At 35.5% G+C, this 18873-nt stretch overlaps 1 protein-coding gene across 1 annotated transcript; it reads left to right on the top strand.

The window, feature by feature from the left end:
• Positions 1–16429: 16429 nt before the first annotated feature.
• On the top strand, positions 16430–17626 carry LOC148191225 (uncharacterized). The gene is made up of 3 exons (XM_088101685.1): positions 16430–16585; positions 16673–16734; positions 17334–17626. Exons 1-3 carry the CDS (start codon positions 16468–16470, stop codon positions 17448–17450), a joined length of 297 nt encoding a protein of 98 aa, XP_087957811.1. The 5' UTR covers positions 16430–16467; the 3' UTR covers positions 17451–17626.
• The last annotated feature ends 1247 nt before the right edge of the window (positions 17627–18873 follow it).

The raw sequence follows: 18873 nt of genomic DNA, 5'->3' as shown, positions 1-18873 counted from the left end.
CTTTTGCTTTTTGACACACCAAGCAGGCTGCTACAAACTCGGCCACATCCCTCTTCATTCCATTCCACCAAAATGACTCTTTCAGGTCCTTATACATCTTAGTCATACCTGGATGTATGCTAAGACGACTTTTATGGCCTTCGTCTAAAATTAAATGTTTTAATTCACTCTTTGCAGGGATACACACTCTGTTTTTAAATCGAAGTATGCCATCTTTACTTAGAACGAACTCCTTAGCTTGATCGGTGTCCAACAACCTGATCTTTTGCTGCAACTCTTGATCCATCGACTGCTCAACCTTCACTTGTTCTAAGAAGTCACTAGTGATTACTAAATGACTACACCATATGTGATCTGGGTTTAACTGCAACCCCAAGTTCATATCACGTAACTTTTCTAACAGTTCTAATTCCTTCACCATCATCGTTGTTATCTGAGCTTGTCTCCTACTCAATGCATCTGCCACCACATTGGCTTTTCCTGGGTGATATAAAAGCTCGAAGTCATAGTCCTTCATATATTCCATCCATCTTCTTTGTCGCATGTTCAATTCCTTTTGATCGAACAAATACTTTAGACTCTTATGGTCACTAAAAACTTGGAAACTTGCCCCATAGAGGTAGTGTCTCCATGTCTTTAATGCAAATACTACTGCTGCAAGTTCGATGTCATGCGTTGGGTAGTTTTTCTCATGCGCTTTTAACTGCCTAGATGCATAAGCTACAGGTCTCCTTCCTTGCATTAGAACGCACCCCAATCCTTGATATGACGCATCGCAGTACACCTCAAAAGATTTGCTAGAGTCTGGAATGATTAATACTGGTGCTGATGTTAGTCGTTGCTTCATATTTTCAAAACTGGCTTCGCACTTGTCAGTCCACAGAAATGGTTGATCTTTACGAGTTAACTGAGTTAGAGGACCTACAATCTTGGAAAACCCTTCGACAAAACGTCGGTAATAACCGGCTAATCCTACAAAACTTCGTACTTCAGTTACAGTTTTCGGCCGCTCCCACTTTAGCACAGCTTCCACTTTTGCTGGATCCACTGAGATTCCTTGAGCAGAAATCACATGACCAAAAATTGTACTTTCTCTATCCAGAACTCACACTTTGATAGTTTCCCATACAGTTGATGTTTTCTTAAAATTTCCAACGCCACCCTCAAGTGTTCTGCATGTTTTCCTTATTCTCTGAATAGATAAGAATATCGTCGATAAATACTACCACGAACTTATCTAAACATGACCGAAATATTCTGTTCATGTAGTCCATAAAAATCGCTGGGGCATTCGTCACACCAAACGGCATTACCACGTACTCAAAGTGTCCATAGCGAGATCTGAAAGTCGTCTTTTGTACATCTTCCGTCTTGACAAGAATCTGATGGTAACCAGATCTGAGATCAATTTTTGAAAACACCTCTGCTCCTCTCAACTGATCTAATAGATCATCGATTCTTGGCAAAGGATATTTGTTCTTTATTGTAACCTTGTTCAACTGTCGATAATCCACGCACAACCTTGAACTTCCATCCTTCTTTTCACCAGCAATACAGGAGCTCCCCATGGAGACACACTTGGACGGATAAACTTCTTCTCCAACAGATCTTCGATTTGCTTTTTCAACTCTGCTAGTTCGGCAGGAGCCATTCTGTATGGAGCCATAGAAACCGGGCCAGCTTCGGGCACTAGATCTATTGTGAAATCGATCTCTCGACTAGGTGGTAAACCTGGCACTTCTTCTGGAAAAACATCAACATATTCTTCTACCACAGGTATTCCGATGATTTGTTCTTCAGTATTCTCTCTTTTCTCCTGAGCTAACACCACATAGCAGGTAGCTCCATCTTTGATATCCTTCGCAGCGACTCGAGTTGAGCTTAGTTCTAAATTGTTCAAATTTAGAAACTCTATCTTTTGTTTCCCACAATCAATAAGAACGTGATTGGCAGTCAACCAATCCATTCCTAAAATAATGTCTAGATTTTGAAGGGGTAAGCAGATCAAGTTCACTTTGAACTTGCGTCCTGCAATTTGGATCGGGCATCCGACACAGACTGAACTGGTCGTAACTGGTCCCGATGCTGGTGTAGAAACTACTAATTCACACCCTAGATCAAGCATCGGTAATCCGAGTCTTTCTAAACATGCTAGAGATATAAAGGAGTGTGTGGCTCCAGAGTCAAACAAAACATATACGCATTCTCCTAACAGCATACAGGTGTGTAAGATTAATGTACCTGGCTTAGTAGCCTCTTCTGCAGACATTGCGAATACTCTTCCTGTTGCCCGGGGCTTTACTTCAGCAGAATCTTGTTGTTGTGGTTCTCCCACCTTCTTTTTCTTTGGACAGACATTAGCAAAGTGTCCTGGATCATTGCAGATGAAACATCTCTTCCCTTCAACTCTTTCCCCAGTAAGTTTAGGGCAGTCACGTCTGAAATGTGCCCCTCCACACTCAAAACACTTCACTGTTCCTCGATATGATAATTGTGGTTTTTCATAAGGTTTCTTGTTGAATTTCATTGAAGATTCTCCCTTTGCAAGTCTGGAAACTCTACTTGGATCAAACTCCAACAATTCTATCATTCTAGCTTTCTCTACCAATGCTGGAAACTCTTGTATTTCCAATGGCATAAGTACCTTCTTCAGTTCATGCCTTAGTCCTCCCTCGAATTTTCGACATCTCCATTCTTCTGTGATATTCTGAGTATAAAACCTCGAGAGATAATTAAATTTTACTATGTACTCTTGTACTGATAACCTTCTTTGTTGTAAGGTCAGAAACTCCGCCTCCCTTGCAAATTTTGCACTGTTTGGAAAATATTTTTCCAAGAACCTTATCTTAAAGTTCTCCCAATTCACAGTCTCACCACGAACCGTCATCAACTGTTGCATACTTTCCCACCAATATTCAGCCTCACCCACCAAAAGAAATGATGCATAAGTTAATTTTTGTTCTTCTGAGCAAGTTATTACCCGAAAAATCTTCTCGTTCTGCCTTAGCCAAGAGTCAGCCTCATCAGGAGTAGCCTCCCCATTAAATTTAGTTGGATCATGCCTTAAGAAGTCATTCAAGCTAGAATGATTTTGAGGTACTTGATCAACTTGTTGTTGCTGCATCTTTGTCGAGTTTAAATGATTTCTTCAAAAAGATAACAATACAATTTAGCATATGATATCAATTTCCTCCAAATAGTCATTTTCATCATAACCATTAATAGTTTTACTAAGAATAATAATTTCACTCCCCATAGTCCCAAAATACTTTCGAAAACCATTGCTCTGATACCATAATGTAACACCCGAATATTTTAAAGGGTATTACTGATAGTAGAGACTAAATTAATTTGATATCTCATATAAACAATCAAACTTTATTTCAATTACTCCAAAGTACAATACCAAACTTACAAACTTTAAACAATATAGTCTTCACCATTGAAATTTCAACTTATAAATTTTACACAACATAATCTTCCCAATACAAATTTATTCTTTTTACAAAAATCCCTGAAAGTTTTTCCCCGCATCTCTCTCATCTCTAAGCTTTTTCAACCGCATCTGCAACATTATCTAATCACATATATCATGAGTTATATGATCATAGTACAAACAAATAAGGGTAAGCCAACCATATCATAAAATCATTAAACTTGTAACAAAAATATTAAAATAAGGTATTTCTGCAATTGATAAAATATCATTATTCCGGTGTCATTAATTCATCATTATCAAAATCATCTTTCTCATTTCCATAAATCTTACAAGTGTACCATGCTTACTCATGAAGCCTTATGGTCAGACCGCTCTCTGCCTGCTTCCTTAAGCCTCACTTACATACTATGTCTTACTTTCTGAAGCCTTATGGTCAGACCCCTCTCTGCCTGCTTCCATAAATCTCAGGTGTTACTTTGCTCATACCAAACTCTCATGGTATAACTCGAACATACTACTCCCGGTAGTAAACATCATTTCATAAGTAATGATTTCTCATATCCACTCCAACATTTCATAAAAACCAACAATTCATACCCTCTTATCCACCTAACTCAATCATGTTCATTCTTTAATCATGAATTCATAATAACCCGTTTTGGTATCGATAAATTAAACACATTGACAGATATCATGCTTCATATTATAAACTCATTTTGCCCATAACGAGTATAACTCAACATATTTTCACCAAACAAAGATCATGGATCAACCAAAATACATCAACATATCTTAGGAACTACATATTAAAGTCTGGGCTCAATGTAATGATAAATAAAATATATATGAAATTTTTACCATGATAATATTATGCATCTACAATCAACTTGTTTTATTTTATTTTCATCCTAGTAGAGATTTTTCTTTACCCCAATTGGTCACCGGAGAGGACTCAGATGTCTGAACGCATCAAACTCACCTTCGACGCCAGCACATATGACTAGTCACAACTGACTGGACCAGGCCAGGGCTGCTCTATGATCAGGGATGTGCCAACTCAGGTTTTTAAGGTTCCTCTATCCTACCAACAAAGGGAGGCCTTCAATAATTAACAATTTATTTATTTAATTTATCTACCTTGTTTTCTTATGCTCTAAATCTTAAAATGCCTAATTTTACTTCCTCTCACAACAACCTCAAACACTGTATATATATTTAATACCCATATACAAGCTATTATAGAACCCTTATTCCAAACCTTCCAACAAGATTAATTTCAGCCAACAAACTCATTCAATAAAATCATCACAATAAACATCCATAATAGAATTCATACAAGATAATTATAAACAATTAACAATAATAAAACATTACTATAAATGGTCATAGAAGAATACAATATTTGACAATCATAAAAATAATCTTAATATAAAAATTCATGGGGAAACAAGAAGTTGAATCTGGCAGAGCCGGTTAGACAACTTCTAATCCATCCATCAATACAATATAATTAAATAACAAGAACAATACATGTCTGGGGAAATAAGAAGTTGAATCTGGCAGAGCCGGTTAGACAACTTCTAATCCTTCCAAAAATGCAATAAAATAAATAAGTAAAGAAATAAATAGTTTGGGGAAAACAAGAAGTTGAATCTGGCAGAGCCGGTTAGACAACTTCTAATCCTTCCAAAAATGTAATAAAATAAATACAGAAGGAAATAAAAAAAAGTTTGGGGAATCAAGAAATTGAATCTGGCAGAGCCGGTTAGACAATTTCTAATCCTTCCAAAATACAATAAAGATAAATAAGGAAAACAATAAAATGTTTGGGGAAACAAGAAATTGAATCTGGCAGAGCCGGTTAGACAATTTCTAATCCTTCCAAAATAAAAATATAAACCACTAATAACATACAATTGTCATAACATAATCAATATCACATTTTACAATTATCACACTTGGATATTAACACACAAAAAAAACATATTCTCATTTAAAATTCAAAATCATACAGAAACAAAATACTCCATATTTAAGATTTAAAATCAGACAAAAGAAAAATATAGCATATTCAAGACTCAAGATAATACAAAAAGAAATACTCAAAGTTAGCTTCCCTTACCTCTATTCCAGACTTAGTTTCCTCTTCTCAAACCGTTCTCCGGAAACTTCCAGAATTTCCCCTCTTTAACTAGAATTTCCTCTAACTCTCTTCTCTCACAATTTCTCTAGAATTTTGGTGTAAATCTTCAGCCTCCCCCCCTTGGCTATTTATAGCCAAAAATTTTACTATTCATTTTTACTATTCATTTTTACTATTCACTTTTACTATTCATTTTTACTATTCAAAAATTATTTTTTATTCACCATTCTTATCTCTGAATGATTAATTCTACGTGGAGTGTTCTCTTCCATAATTTATTTTAATATTTTTTTTTTAACTATTCACTATTCACTATTCACTATTTACTATTTACTATTCACTATTCACTATTCACATTTCTAAAAAAATCCTAAATAAGTTATCAAAAATTTGAAGCTCTCCCTCCAAAATTACTATAACTTTATATCCAAAAATTTACATTTTTCTATCCATTAAAATTATTATTACTAATAAAATGTTAAAATTTACTATTATAAATATTTTTTTTTTTCATGGATCTTACATTTTAACATACAAATATTTTCAAGGATCTTACAATAGCCACCGGTAGCCACTAAAATTTCAGTCGGCAGTCCATTTTCTCTTCTTCTCAGTGCAGCCAGTCACCGACCATCGCCGCTTTCCGCTGTCGTCGCTGCTATCGTTGTCGCCGCCACTTTTCGCCGCCGCCACCGCCGGCCACCGTCACAATTTCGACAGGTGACCTGCGGATCTGGACCGTCTCTTCGAGCGACGGCCAACCACGCCGGTTTCGAGAGCCAGTTCTCAGTCACGCGCCGCCACGCAGCGCTTCTTTCCGGCCAGTCCATCGCCGGATGCCGGTCGCCGTCACAATTTCGACCGGTGACCAGCGGATCTGAAGCGTCTCCTCGAGCGACGGCCAACCCCACCGGAGTGAAGACCAGACTCCTCTCCACGCGCCTCCACGTGCCGCTTCTTCTCGGCCAGTCTCGGCCGCATGTTCTGCACGCGTCGCCTTCCGGGTGTCGGAGTTTCACCGCGTCCCTGCAGATCGTCTCGCCAGAGCTTCTTGATTGTGTTTTGGTTCCTGTTTCTCCGTTTTGTTGGCTTGGGCTCATACCTAGGGTTTTCTCCCTCACGTTTTTGGAACCCTAAGTCCCTTTTCTTCTCTAAGTTTAAAATGGCTTCTTCTACTGGAAATCTGTTTCACTGCTAAGGATGTTGATTCTAGCAGTGGGTGCTACGGAGAAAGATTTGCCGCTGTTCAGGCGCCGTTTGCTGCTGTTCAGGCGCCGTTTGCCGCTGTTTAGGCGCCGTTTGCCGTTGTTCAGGCGCCGTTTGCCGCTGTTCAGGCGCCGTTTTCCGCTGTTCAGGCGTCGTTTGCCGCTATTCAGGCGCCGTATGCTTCCAACCACTGTAGGCCCCATCACCTCGTCAGTTAGTGATGGCAGTCCCTGTAGTTTTGTCGCTTTCAGCCACTACAGGCCCCATCAGTCAGTGATGGCAATTTAGTCCCTACAGTTTTATAGCAATCAACCGCCGTTGCATCGCTACCGCCTCAGACAGACGCAACTGCGTCAGTTCTTCTTGGGCTAGAGTTTAGCCCGATCTTCTTGTGATACACTGCTAAGTATCACCACTTGGGAGTTGTCCAGCAAAGAATTTTGGACCTCCAACATATCTTTGGATCTTTGATGCCTTTGTTTCAGCATTATAGCTTAATATTTTGTTTTGTTTTAGTGGTCCAGCAACTGTGATATTCCACATTTTCGCCCTTCACACTAAGGGGGAGTACGTTTCCAAGACACTGCAAGTCACATATATATGGGTGTAGTCCCTGCAGTTTTGTAGATTTTAGCTATTACTGTTGATCCCGTCACCCAGCCATCATTGATGAGGATTTAGTGTAGTCCCTGCAGTTTTGTAGCTCTTAGCTTTGAGCTACCACTGTTGATCCCGTCACTCATCCATCATTGATTGGGAATCAGTCCTTGCAGTTTGTCATAGTCCACCACTGCTTTTCCTTCATCCACTTTTGAAGTTGAAGTTTCACAAGCTGCTGTTAGTCCATCTATGTTTGCCTCACACTCTTGAAGACAAATCATCTAGTTCAACCCTGAGTTCATCTATTCCAAGCTTAGTTCATACAATTTGTATGCTCCAGCTTGAGGGGGAGTGTTAGATATATTATATCTTTTATCTTTTAGTTAGTTTGTTATTATTTCTCATTTGTATTTTGGGCTTAGCCCATATTTCTTTTATTATAAATAGAGAACCCTATGTGTGTATTTTACACAAGGGAGATTAATTCAAATATAATTTTTCACTATATTCAACAAGGTCTAATGGAAAAGAATATAAGAAAAAAATATGAATATAAAAATTTCAAAGTTATTAAATTTTAGGAAATTTTTAAAATTTTCTAATATTAAGTAATTAAATTACTTGTATAAATATTTAAATTTTCAATTTTATTAAATTTTACATCCAAACAATATATTTTATTATAAAATATTTCAACCTTTTATAAATTACATTTTTTAAATTATATGTCTAAACAAATTATAAATATTTAGTAAAAACTCCATATAGACGTTAGAAACAACAAGGACATTTACCCTTTTGATAAAAATCATCTTGGAGTTTCTTTAAGTATTTTTCTAATGCCTTGTATTGAAAACATAATTATTAGGTGATATACCATCAAACTAAATGTGAAACATTTCTGCTAGGAATTCAAATTATAATTCATTGCTTTGTAAAAGGTTATTCCTTTCAAAACAAACAAAAACCATGTTCTTTTATTTTTGGTTAGATGTATTTTTTCTTCAACCTCTAATTTGTCATTTATAACTTTAGAACATACACAAATCCATTATGATAATAAAATGAGATTTTATTTTTACTCTCGCTTTATTTAATTTTATTACATCATTAAATTACATAATATTTGCAATCCAAATTCTACCTATAGTCGTAAAATATTATACAAATTATCGTTTTTCTTTAAATTATCTATTCTATCATTAGTTTATCTTGGACGACCACTTAATAACTCTAAACGTAAGACTTTAATCGTCTTGTGTTTATTAACAATACCAATACTACCTTTTCAATTTATTGGTAATACGTCTTTGCATCCTACAATTCCTTGTTGATGAAATATAAAACTTTATGCTCCAAAGCTTCTTGAATCAAGGTTATGCTTATGCCTTATTTTGTTACCTCTAAGTACAACTGCAGTTGATGTCCAATGACAAGTCAGACCATCATTGGAGGGCTGGCCAATATGGTCTTCACTTTAGTGAAGGTAGGCTCGCTCCTATCGTCCCACTTTTTAGAAGTTTTTTTCTTCATTATCTTTAGGATCGGTTTGATCTTCTCTGTCAATCTAAGAATAAACCTTAAGAGGAATGTCAGACATCTAACTAACCTTTGCACTTCCTTTAAGCTTTATGGGCTTCTCTTTTCTAAAATGAAGTTGCACTTATCTAGCTTCGCTTCTATGCCCCGAGTGGTGAGCATGAAGCCTAAAAACTTGCTCGCTCCAACCTTAAAGGTGCATTTGTAAGAGTTTAATCGCATATCGTATCACTCAATCTGGCCGAACACCTCTTTTAAGTCTTTCACATGTTCATTGAAGAACTGGAATCTAGCCACCATGTCATCCACATAAACTTCCATATAACTCCCTATTTGGTGATGAAAAATATTATTCATGAGACATTGATAGGTTGCTCCTACGTTCTTGAGGTTAAACGATATAACTGCATAATAATATTTAGGATGTTTGGTGATGAAAGCGATTTTGTGCTTGTCCAGATGATACATGGGTATCTAATTACACCCAGAATAAACATTTAAGATGTTAAGAACTTGTGACCTGATGCACCATCAACCAACCTATCAATATTAAGGAATGGATACGCGTCCATTAAACATGCCTTATTTAAATAAGTGAAGTGTGTACTTCATCCACTAATCGTTTGACTTCTTTACCATAACCACATTTCGAAGCCATGTGATATATTTGACTTCCCAAACAAAGATAGCTTCTTCCAATTTTTTAACTTTTGCCTCTATAGCCTATCGCCTTTCTTTACGTAGTCACTACTTTTTCTAAGTGACCAGTCAGGCTTCCTTAAAGATTGCGAGTTTATAAGACATGGCTCAGTGGGAATGCATGACATGTTAGTAGTTATCCATGCAAACAGGTCACTATTTTCTTTCAAAACCCTTGTCACCACTCACTTTTGCTCTGTATTTAACTCATTCCTAAGCTTCTTGTTTTGAGTGTTAAGCTTTTCGAACATCAACTCTTTAACCTCAACTTGTGGTTTCATCCGATCTTTGGTGTTAGTGCAAGAATGGGTTTTATGTGGTGGAACATAAGGTGTAATCCTCAAATTTGCAGCATAACACTCTTATGTGATCTTCTGGTCAGCATGCATTGTGTAAATTGTGCGCCTATCAAAAGAAAACTTCATGACAAGGTGAGACATAGATATGATGGCTTTGAAGGTGTTGAGGCATAATCGTCCAATCAATACCTTATAAGATATGTTGGTCTTGACAAAAATATATCTAACACAAGTCTCTTGGCTATTCTAACCAGATTCAACTCTTATCCTCAAGTCTAGGTATTCTCTAGTGTCCACCCACTCGTAAGAGAATCCTATAATCTGCTCATTGTAAGGCACAATGAGATCTTTAGATTTATCCATTTTTAAGAATGTCTTCCAATATAAAATGTTGATCAAACTGCCTTGGTCAACCAATACTTTGCTTATGCCATAGCTAGTAATGTGTGCAGTAATCACTATCGGATCATCTTGATCAGGATCAGACCTTGAAATCCTCCTTAGTAAAAGTGATAGAGAGTGTGGTTTTCGGTCTCATCTCTATGAGATGCACGATTTTTAAAGCTCATATATGCCTTTTGCTTATTGTTGTTGAAGATTTACCTTCAGTGAATCCCCCTGAGATTGTATTAATATCCCTCTAAGAGGGTGGTATGTACTTCTACTTTGGCTTCTAGACCGAGATGCTTCTTTGTAACACTTTCTTCTTGACTCCCATTGGGATCTTCGTTCAAGGTTTCTCCTACGAGGAGGACTCCTCTCTTCCCACTGGATTTTAACCAACTTCTTTAAATGTCCTTTCCAGATCAACTCCTCGATCTTGTCACACAAGGCGGTGCACTCTTCTATTGTATGTCCCAAGTTTCTATGATATAAGTAATGCATATTATTTTCACAATTTGGAGGGACGGGCTTCCTCCTAGGAGTAGGTATTAACTCAGCGCTAAGAGCTTTTTCAAGGATCTTAACTCAGGGTGCGTTGAGAGGGGAATACTAGTGAAACCATGGCGCTTTGATTGGCTTCTTAGATCAAGTATCACTCCTTTTACCGTGTAGTTTTTTTAATAATTGTTTTATCACTTGACAAGGCTTCTGCTCGCATTTTCTTTTTGAAATCACGCATCTCTTCCACTTGCATGAATTGAGTGACTCTTTGTCTTAGCTTATCCATATTTTTTACAGGCTTCATGCAAAGACTATCCGTGAATGGTCCTGGCCTTAATTATATGATTCATATCCACTTCATGTCTAAGATTAAGGATTTGTCTTGCAACCTTTCCAAACATCTCCATGAATATTAAGAGAGATTTATCATTTTCCTACCTAACATTCACCAAAGCAATGGATGTAAGATGATGCAATCGGATGATTGCAAGTTATGCCCCAAACTTAGAGCGGATGGTGGCAAAACTATCTATGAAGTTTGGCATCAACTAAGGGAATTTGGTAAAAGCTTATCCCTTCAATGAGATGGAGAATGATCTATAATAGACGAGATCACTCGAGGTGTAGAATGTCATTTGATTCATGAACATTCTAAGATGTTAATCAATAGAGTCGTCATACTTATAAAAAACAAGCATTCTCCATTTATCCAACAAAGGCGTTTCCATTATTCCTAGCGTGAATGCAAGCATCCTTACCATATTACAGTTGCCATAGACGGGTGATCCTTTCTAGCCCCTGAACTCCCCTCATGGGTCATCAACAAGACTCCTCATGCTACTTGGTTTGCATGGGTTGAGTTGATGCAAGAGGCACAAAATTCTTGACACTTTTTTCTTAACTCATAGTTGTGTTTTCAACACGAAGGGTCCTCAACTATTCTTCATAATTCCTCTACATCTCATTCATTTATCTTTGCAAGTTTCTCATCATTTCTATCAGATTAGGCTGGCTATTTGTTTCTTCTACAACCACGTTGTTTGTCATGTTCCTTGTAGTCATCATGGGATTAACAAGTTGTTCTCTCGAACCCACGGTGGATACCAAAATATTTCGGGTGTTGAATCGATTCTTCTAGCCTAGGTTATTAGTCTTCAACTAATCGCTCACAAATCTAAGTCTTATTCGTCAAACATCGGTTGATGAGTGATGCTAAAATTAGATTGGTTCAGATTATAAGGGTAATAAATGTGTAATTAATGTGTAATCTTTCTTCTTACCTCACACCACCATTTATAAAAAATTTTGATGGACTTTTGATTAGGATCAACCTAATTATTACTCAAACATGACTAATCATGATTTAACCTTTAATAAGATGGTTTTAAAATTAATTTGTTTTAGTTTGATCAACTGGTCTCCATAATGTTTCGGATCTAATAGTTCGACTATTACTAGACAAGTATGCTCTACATAAACAATGATCAAACATAAACCAAAACCCAATTAACCTTTTTATAGTAAAACCCACGTAACAATAATATGTACTCAAACCACACCTAAAAAAAATACCAAAACTAGTTAGCTTCTGTTATCTACCTAAAATTAATACATAAACCTTCAAAGTTTCTCTATGTAACATTGTTTCTCACCAAATGTAATACTTATTCACTTATTTAATATATATTTATAAACTTAACTTTTACCCTTTAACACCCTAGATTAAAAGAATTTATGTAATATTTTTAATAACAACAAAATATCAATTATACCGGTATATCTTTTTCTACATTTATTTTCATCTCTTAAAAATATTTGAAATAAAAATAATAATAAATCATTACATCTTATAATAACTTTTAAATAAATCCTTTTAAAACTAATTAATTACCAGCTCGTCTATTTTCTTTTAATTATTATAATTTTACATGATCTTACAAATTCATAAAATAATAATAACATACAAAAATAAGAATAAAATCATAAATAATAATTATAATAATAAAAATATTAAAAATAATAACTAGGAAAATAAACTCATAAAATATTAATAATAGTGTTTTACTTTTAATTTTTTTTTTAAAAAAAATCTGCATATTTTAATATGTAACTAGTGTTTTACTTTTTAATTATGTGAAATAAGATTGTAAGGTCCTGGAAACTATAAATGCTATTGGGTCTTATTTTCTGAGGCAGCCAAGCCCAAAGGGCCAAGGGCATCATGACCTTAGAGAGGGTCTCATCTTTTTCAACTCTGATCTTATTATCCAGTTCCTCCCTCTCTCTCTAAACTCAGTTTTCTCTAAGCCAGCTCTGCCTTCTCTCTACTCTTACTCACATTCGAACCGTTGCATTTTCGATTAGGTGGTGTTCTTTCGCTCACGGAGTTGAGGGCTTCCTATCCATCCGATTAGATTTTCCTTTGGACGGGTAAGTTGGTTTCTACTCTCTTCTCGGACCTAGGGCATGCAACTTTACTGTTGCATGCAACTGGTAGTACTCCTTTTTATTCTCTGCCTGTTCTAGCTCTAAGAGCTGTGTTGTCTCCACTTTAGTGGATTGTAGGATCTTGTTGGGTGTTGACTGTGTAGCTATCAAAGCCTTGCTACTATTGTGAGATGTACTATACTTGTAACCACATGGTAAGGGGAGGTAGTTGTATGTTTTAAATCTGTTTTATAAATGTGTATGCATGTGAATATTGAACTGGTATGTTGTCAGAGTGGTATGTTTGTTTGAGCACGTTGTATTATATGTATTGTTATGTGAGAACCATGGACTGTGTTGTGATGTAATGTACTGGGTGGATGAGTATAACTTATTGTAATTAATCAGGTTAGGAGTGGTCCATGGTGTAAAGTAAGTCACCACCTTGTTTTGAAAGACAACATAATGGATTGGTAGTGGTTTAGGTCTCTTGAGAGGAAGTGAGGTAGTGATTTTGAGAAGTAGGGGTTCGGAGCACAATGGGGCTGTTGGGACGTCTTAGACAAGTCAATTGTGACTTGTTAGGGTCATAAAACTAGACCAAAACGAGTTGCAAAGGTTAGAATTTGATTTGGGTGCTTAAGTTATTGAATTTGGTGTTCTAGAGTGGAAACTAAGTCTAAGTCACTTTAGAAGTGTAGTAACAATGTTTTTCATCACCTAGGCAAGTCTAACTAAGTATATAATATGAATTGAAGGCCTTAGAAGTTGGCCAAGAGGTCTAGAAATGGTAAGAACTGGTGTGAGTGTGTGATTTTGCAAAATTCGCATTCTGCAGATGATGCAGAGTCGCTATGCGAGCTTTCTTGCATAGCGAAACCCTATAGAGGGTGTTCACTGTCTGGGTAATTCGCCATGCGAGCTGGTGCGCTGTGCGAATTACCAAAGGGTGTTGCTCTTTGTTTGTGGACTCGCCTAGCGAGTCCTGTCGCTATGCGACTAGTGGTGGTCTGGGACCACTGCCCATTTAATTCGAAGAGCGAGTGGGGCGCATAACGAGAGTTTAGGGAGGGTTGGTCTCTGTCTGGATTCTTGCATAGTGACCTAGGTGTGCTATGCGAGAAACCGAAGTCTAATGCTTGTTTAGACTTAATTCGCAAGGTGACCTGGGTGGGTGCGCTATGCGAATTGTGCCAGTCTCGCCATGCGAGAGTGGTGCACTGTGCGACAAGTGTGGAGTCTGGTCCATTAATTACATCTTCTATTGTATTTGACTGATGTGTTCTGTGGTTGATTGGTGAAGTATTTCCCTGCATCAATAGTATTGTACTGTGATGTTCAAACAAGTATGTGGTTGGTATCAAAAGTGTATGGTTATAAGTGGTGGTAAGATGATCAAAGTGGTAATCCAAGTTCCATCCGTGTAGGATCTCTTGGTGAGATTCTTAGTGTTTAGAATGTAAGTAGGAGCTCAGTCTTGGGGGTCATCCTGAAACTACAATGACCTTTCTTCTCATGTAGAGAGGATTAGACCATCTGGTGAGGAGTAGTAGGAGGTCTTAGTCTTGGGGGCTTCTAGTATGCCTCAAGGCCCAGAACAGGCTAACCTTGTGAGTGTGGTAGGGCGGGGGAGCCCAAGTTTCATAAGTCACCACGAGTGCAAGACCCGTCATAGCTCGACTATCATTCTAAATTCCGGACGAGTCAAGTCTAGAGTGTTCATCATGTTAGGATGTGTGTTTACCTTGGTTGACTTAATTTAAAGCTTGTATGTACATCTTGTATTATTGTATGCTTTTTATATAATTAGCTCATCCTTCCTTTTGTGTTGTATGTTGGTTGGGTATGTTTCTTCTTGCGATGATCATCCACTTGGATGGGAGCAGATGTCGAGGAGGAGCCATTGGAGCAAGCCTTGGAGGAAGAGAATGTCGAATCCTAGTTCCCTTAGGATACTAGTACTTTAAATTATGTGTTTTAGAACTCTGTTTGTGGAACTTATGTTATTTTGGAAGACTCTTGTACTTCAATTTTAGCTTCACAGTAGTTTAAGGATAACTGTAATTCCTATACTATGTTACATGCTTCCAACTGCTTTCTATTATTATAAGTGTGTGACGTCTTTATTATATATGCATGCCTTATATTTTAGGAATGTCACAAAGATCTTGGACCAAATAGATATAACTAACTTGTTATCATTAATTTTAAACACAACAAAAAAAAATAGTAATCTTAAAAATTTATGAATTAAAACAATTATTTTATCTATACGGTCAATCAAATTATTCTATTTTTTTAGTTTTTTTTTTCATTTTTAATTTTGTTTCCATTTTTTGTTTTGAGAAATGAATTTAAAAAAGTAAAGAAGTAATAGAAATGAGAAAAAAATTGAAAAATGAAATTGCTTATATTTTCTCTTTGTTTCGATAAAATCCCAACTCTCTCAAATCGCCTTTTTTAAACCAAAGTTACAAGTGAATTGGGCTTGAATATTATTTATCTCGATTGTTATTCAATTTTAATCAACTTGGAACTTTCAAGTCCACTTAAATTAAAAAGAAGTTAGAATACAATTAAATTTTTATTTAAACATTTTTACTTTAAGATTTTGAAGTTAATTGCAAATTTTTATTTAGTCACGCGTAAATTAAAAAGTTGACGAAAAGTCATAGAGCGGGAAACACAAATATTAAATTTACATGTAAGTAAGAAATGTAAGGTTCATATTCATATTTCTTCTTCTAATACTATTGGTGTCAATACATTTTTTTTAAATAATAATTTTGCAATCTATGATAAATAAAGAATTTGTTTCTAAATGAAATTATACTAGATAAAAGTATACTGTATTATATAATATTGAAATATTTTCCAAAAAAATTTCCGTAACAAAACAAATATTAGGCCACATTTTTTACTTTGTCATATTGAAATTATTTCGTAAAGTAGTTACTGTAAAATAATATGAGAATTTGATCTTAAAATGATTTTCTTATTGATAATATAGTTATAAAATAGCAATAAATTGTTTTTCAAATACTTTTAAAAATGTTTTACATTTAATATTGTTTCAAAGATAATTTAAAAAAAAAATCTTTGGATATATTTTTATTTTAAAAAAGAAAACGGTTTTTAGAAATAAGAAAAAATAAACATGAACAAAATATTAAATAACTGATGTACCATAAGAAAATAAACTAAAACAAATTTCTAGGGTTAGGGTTTAAATGATCATAACCGTAGTTTATTTCTTCATTGTTGGGAGTAGATTGGGAAGCAGAGGAACAATGTCAAAGAAGAACAACCTCGCCAAGAGAAAGAAGCAATACGAATTCGATCTCCAAAGTACTTTCATCTTCGATTTCTCCCTTACTCAATCTCAGTTTCAATATTCATGTTTTGATTTTCGTGTTTGTGTTGATTTTCATTCAGGGGAGAAGCAAGAGAAGCAAAAGAAAGAGAAGAAGCTCCTTGCGAAGAAAAATAGTATGAAAGTCAGTGCTTGCTTCTCAATTCCTTTTTTTTTCGCTGGGATTTTACTGTTAAAAGAGTTGATGATTTTTGGTTTTGGGTTTCCTGTTTTTCGTTTGGATTTTAATTTTGTTATGTAAAAGGATTTTAGCTTTTTTATGCGAAAAAATTGGTCGTTGAATACTGAGATAATGGATCAAATTTAAAGTCTGTCATTCTTCTTAATTGATTTAATGCTGAAGTAACCAATGGTGGCTGCCCATTGGTTTTTGGATTTAGGGTTTAGTGCAGAAGGGGTTAGTTTCTAATGTGACCAACAGAGGTTTGAAGTTTTATTAGTAGAGATACTCACATTTAGTGTCCAACTTTGACTCGACCAGGTTTACCTCCAAAGGTGAATACGTTGTTGAGGGAAAAAAGGTTGAAACCTGTTGAGAGAAAAAAGAGAGTTGAAAGTTGAAATACGATAAACAGAATGTATGCTATATGATCTGAATATTAGATTCTAACTTTGGACTTGAAGGAAAACCAAAAGTATAGGAAGTTTGAATTGTGTATTTTTTTGTGTTTGTGTTTGAAGATTAATGTCTTTTGTTTGGTTTTGTTTTTGCTGAGTATTTAGGTTGATGGTAGAAACAAGAAAAAGGGTGGATTTCAGGTGGGGAAGAGAAAAGTGAAGGTCAAGTTGACTGCCCTTGCTAAAGCTAAGGCTGCCCAGGCAATGGAGCTTGACAATTGAGGTTTTACATTTGCAGTTTTCTACAATGTATTGAAATTGGTGGATGACAGTGTTGTTTTAAGGTTTAATAATACTTTGTTCTGTTCTGTTCTCTTCAGCTATATATATAACTATGATAGTGTAAGGTGTATATTATGTGACAAATTATGTTATAATATTTATCTCTCTTTTACAAATTTTTCGTCCAATCAACTGCTTGCTTCAACTTCTACATCTTTTAATTGATTGATACGATTTTATACTTGTGTCTTCTTTATGCTATGCTCGCTGCTTACACAGCATGTCTGTCTTGCAAGTAATTTGCCGAGATGAAGAGAGTTTGGCATTTTGTTTTCATGAGTTATTATGCTTTCTGTGTGCACTGGATGGTGTAGAAGAACTAGTGAGGTGTAATTGATGTCATTTTTTTGGTTTCAGTTATGTAAGTTTTATGGATTTAGATATCAGCAGAAAGGTTTCATGTCCACAAAATCTCCTTAGTTCTGCAATTCTATTTGATTTTGAGGCAAAATGGTATGCTTGTGGTTTAAACTCTTTATTAAGATACCTGGAAAAGGCAATGGATTCTCTCATGTTAAATCTGAACATAACTAGATCTTGTTCAAATCGTGTGTGTCTCTCCCTCCCTCGTAACGATTATTTAAAATGATAAAAATTGTCGTTAGAAAGTATTAGTAATTAACTAATGAGTACTACTAAAGGTATTGCCTAAATTTATCAAACCATTCAAAGTCTGAACTCGTGCCATGCCTATGGTAGCAATGTGCATATTCTAAGCAGTAGATTCTATTATATTTCTCGCTTATTCATTTTTTGGAATATGCCCTGTTTGTAATGCGTGCGAAAAACACCAGATTGAAGGAGATTGACTTCTGAGACTTTATTCCTTTCTGAGAAAAGTGGAAACAGAAGGCAGTGTGGCAAGAAAATGAGAGAAACTGGTAAAGAAAATAACTTGAGAATAGAAGTTAAATTTACTAAGACTATTAGTCTCTTCATTTTCTCTATTAGCAATATAGTATATGACTTCAAAATATTTTGTAACCTCTTAGTGGAATGCTAGTCTTTATGCTTCAATCAGACAATTTGGCTGCCAAATGAAATGTGTTGTTGCTTCTCCATACTACTTTGTCCATGGTGGAAGGGTTGATGAACTGACACAGACACACACGCACGTACGTATGTGTATTTCAATAGTTTAAAACTGTCTGGAGAATTTTATAAGGAAAAAGAAAGAAAAATAAAATCATTTTCTTTATTAATTAAAATTAATATATCCATAAATTGATATATAAAAGTTATTTAATAAATTGATTTTAAGTTGTAGAAAGATTATTTTTTTTCTTTTCATGGATAAAGTATAGGCCCTCGTATTTATGCCTTTTAATATATCCATTTCACAAAACAAATTCAGACCAAGGAA

Source organism: Vigna umbellata, chromosome 11, assembly GCF_029865625.1.
Source record: "Vigna umbellata cultivar VRB3 chromosome 11, Vumbellata_1.0, whole genome shotgun sequence".
NCBI lineage: Eukaryota > Viridiplantae > Streptophyta > Magnoliopsida > Fabales > Fabaceae > Vigna > Vigna umbellata.
Note: the sequence above shows the minus strand (reverse complement) of the source record. Positions and strands in the feature narration are given on the sequence as shown.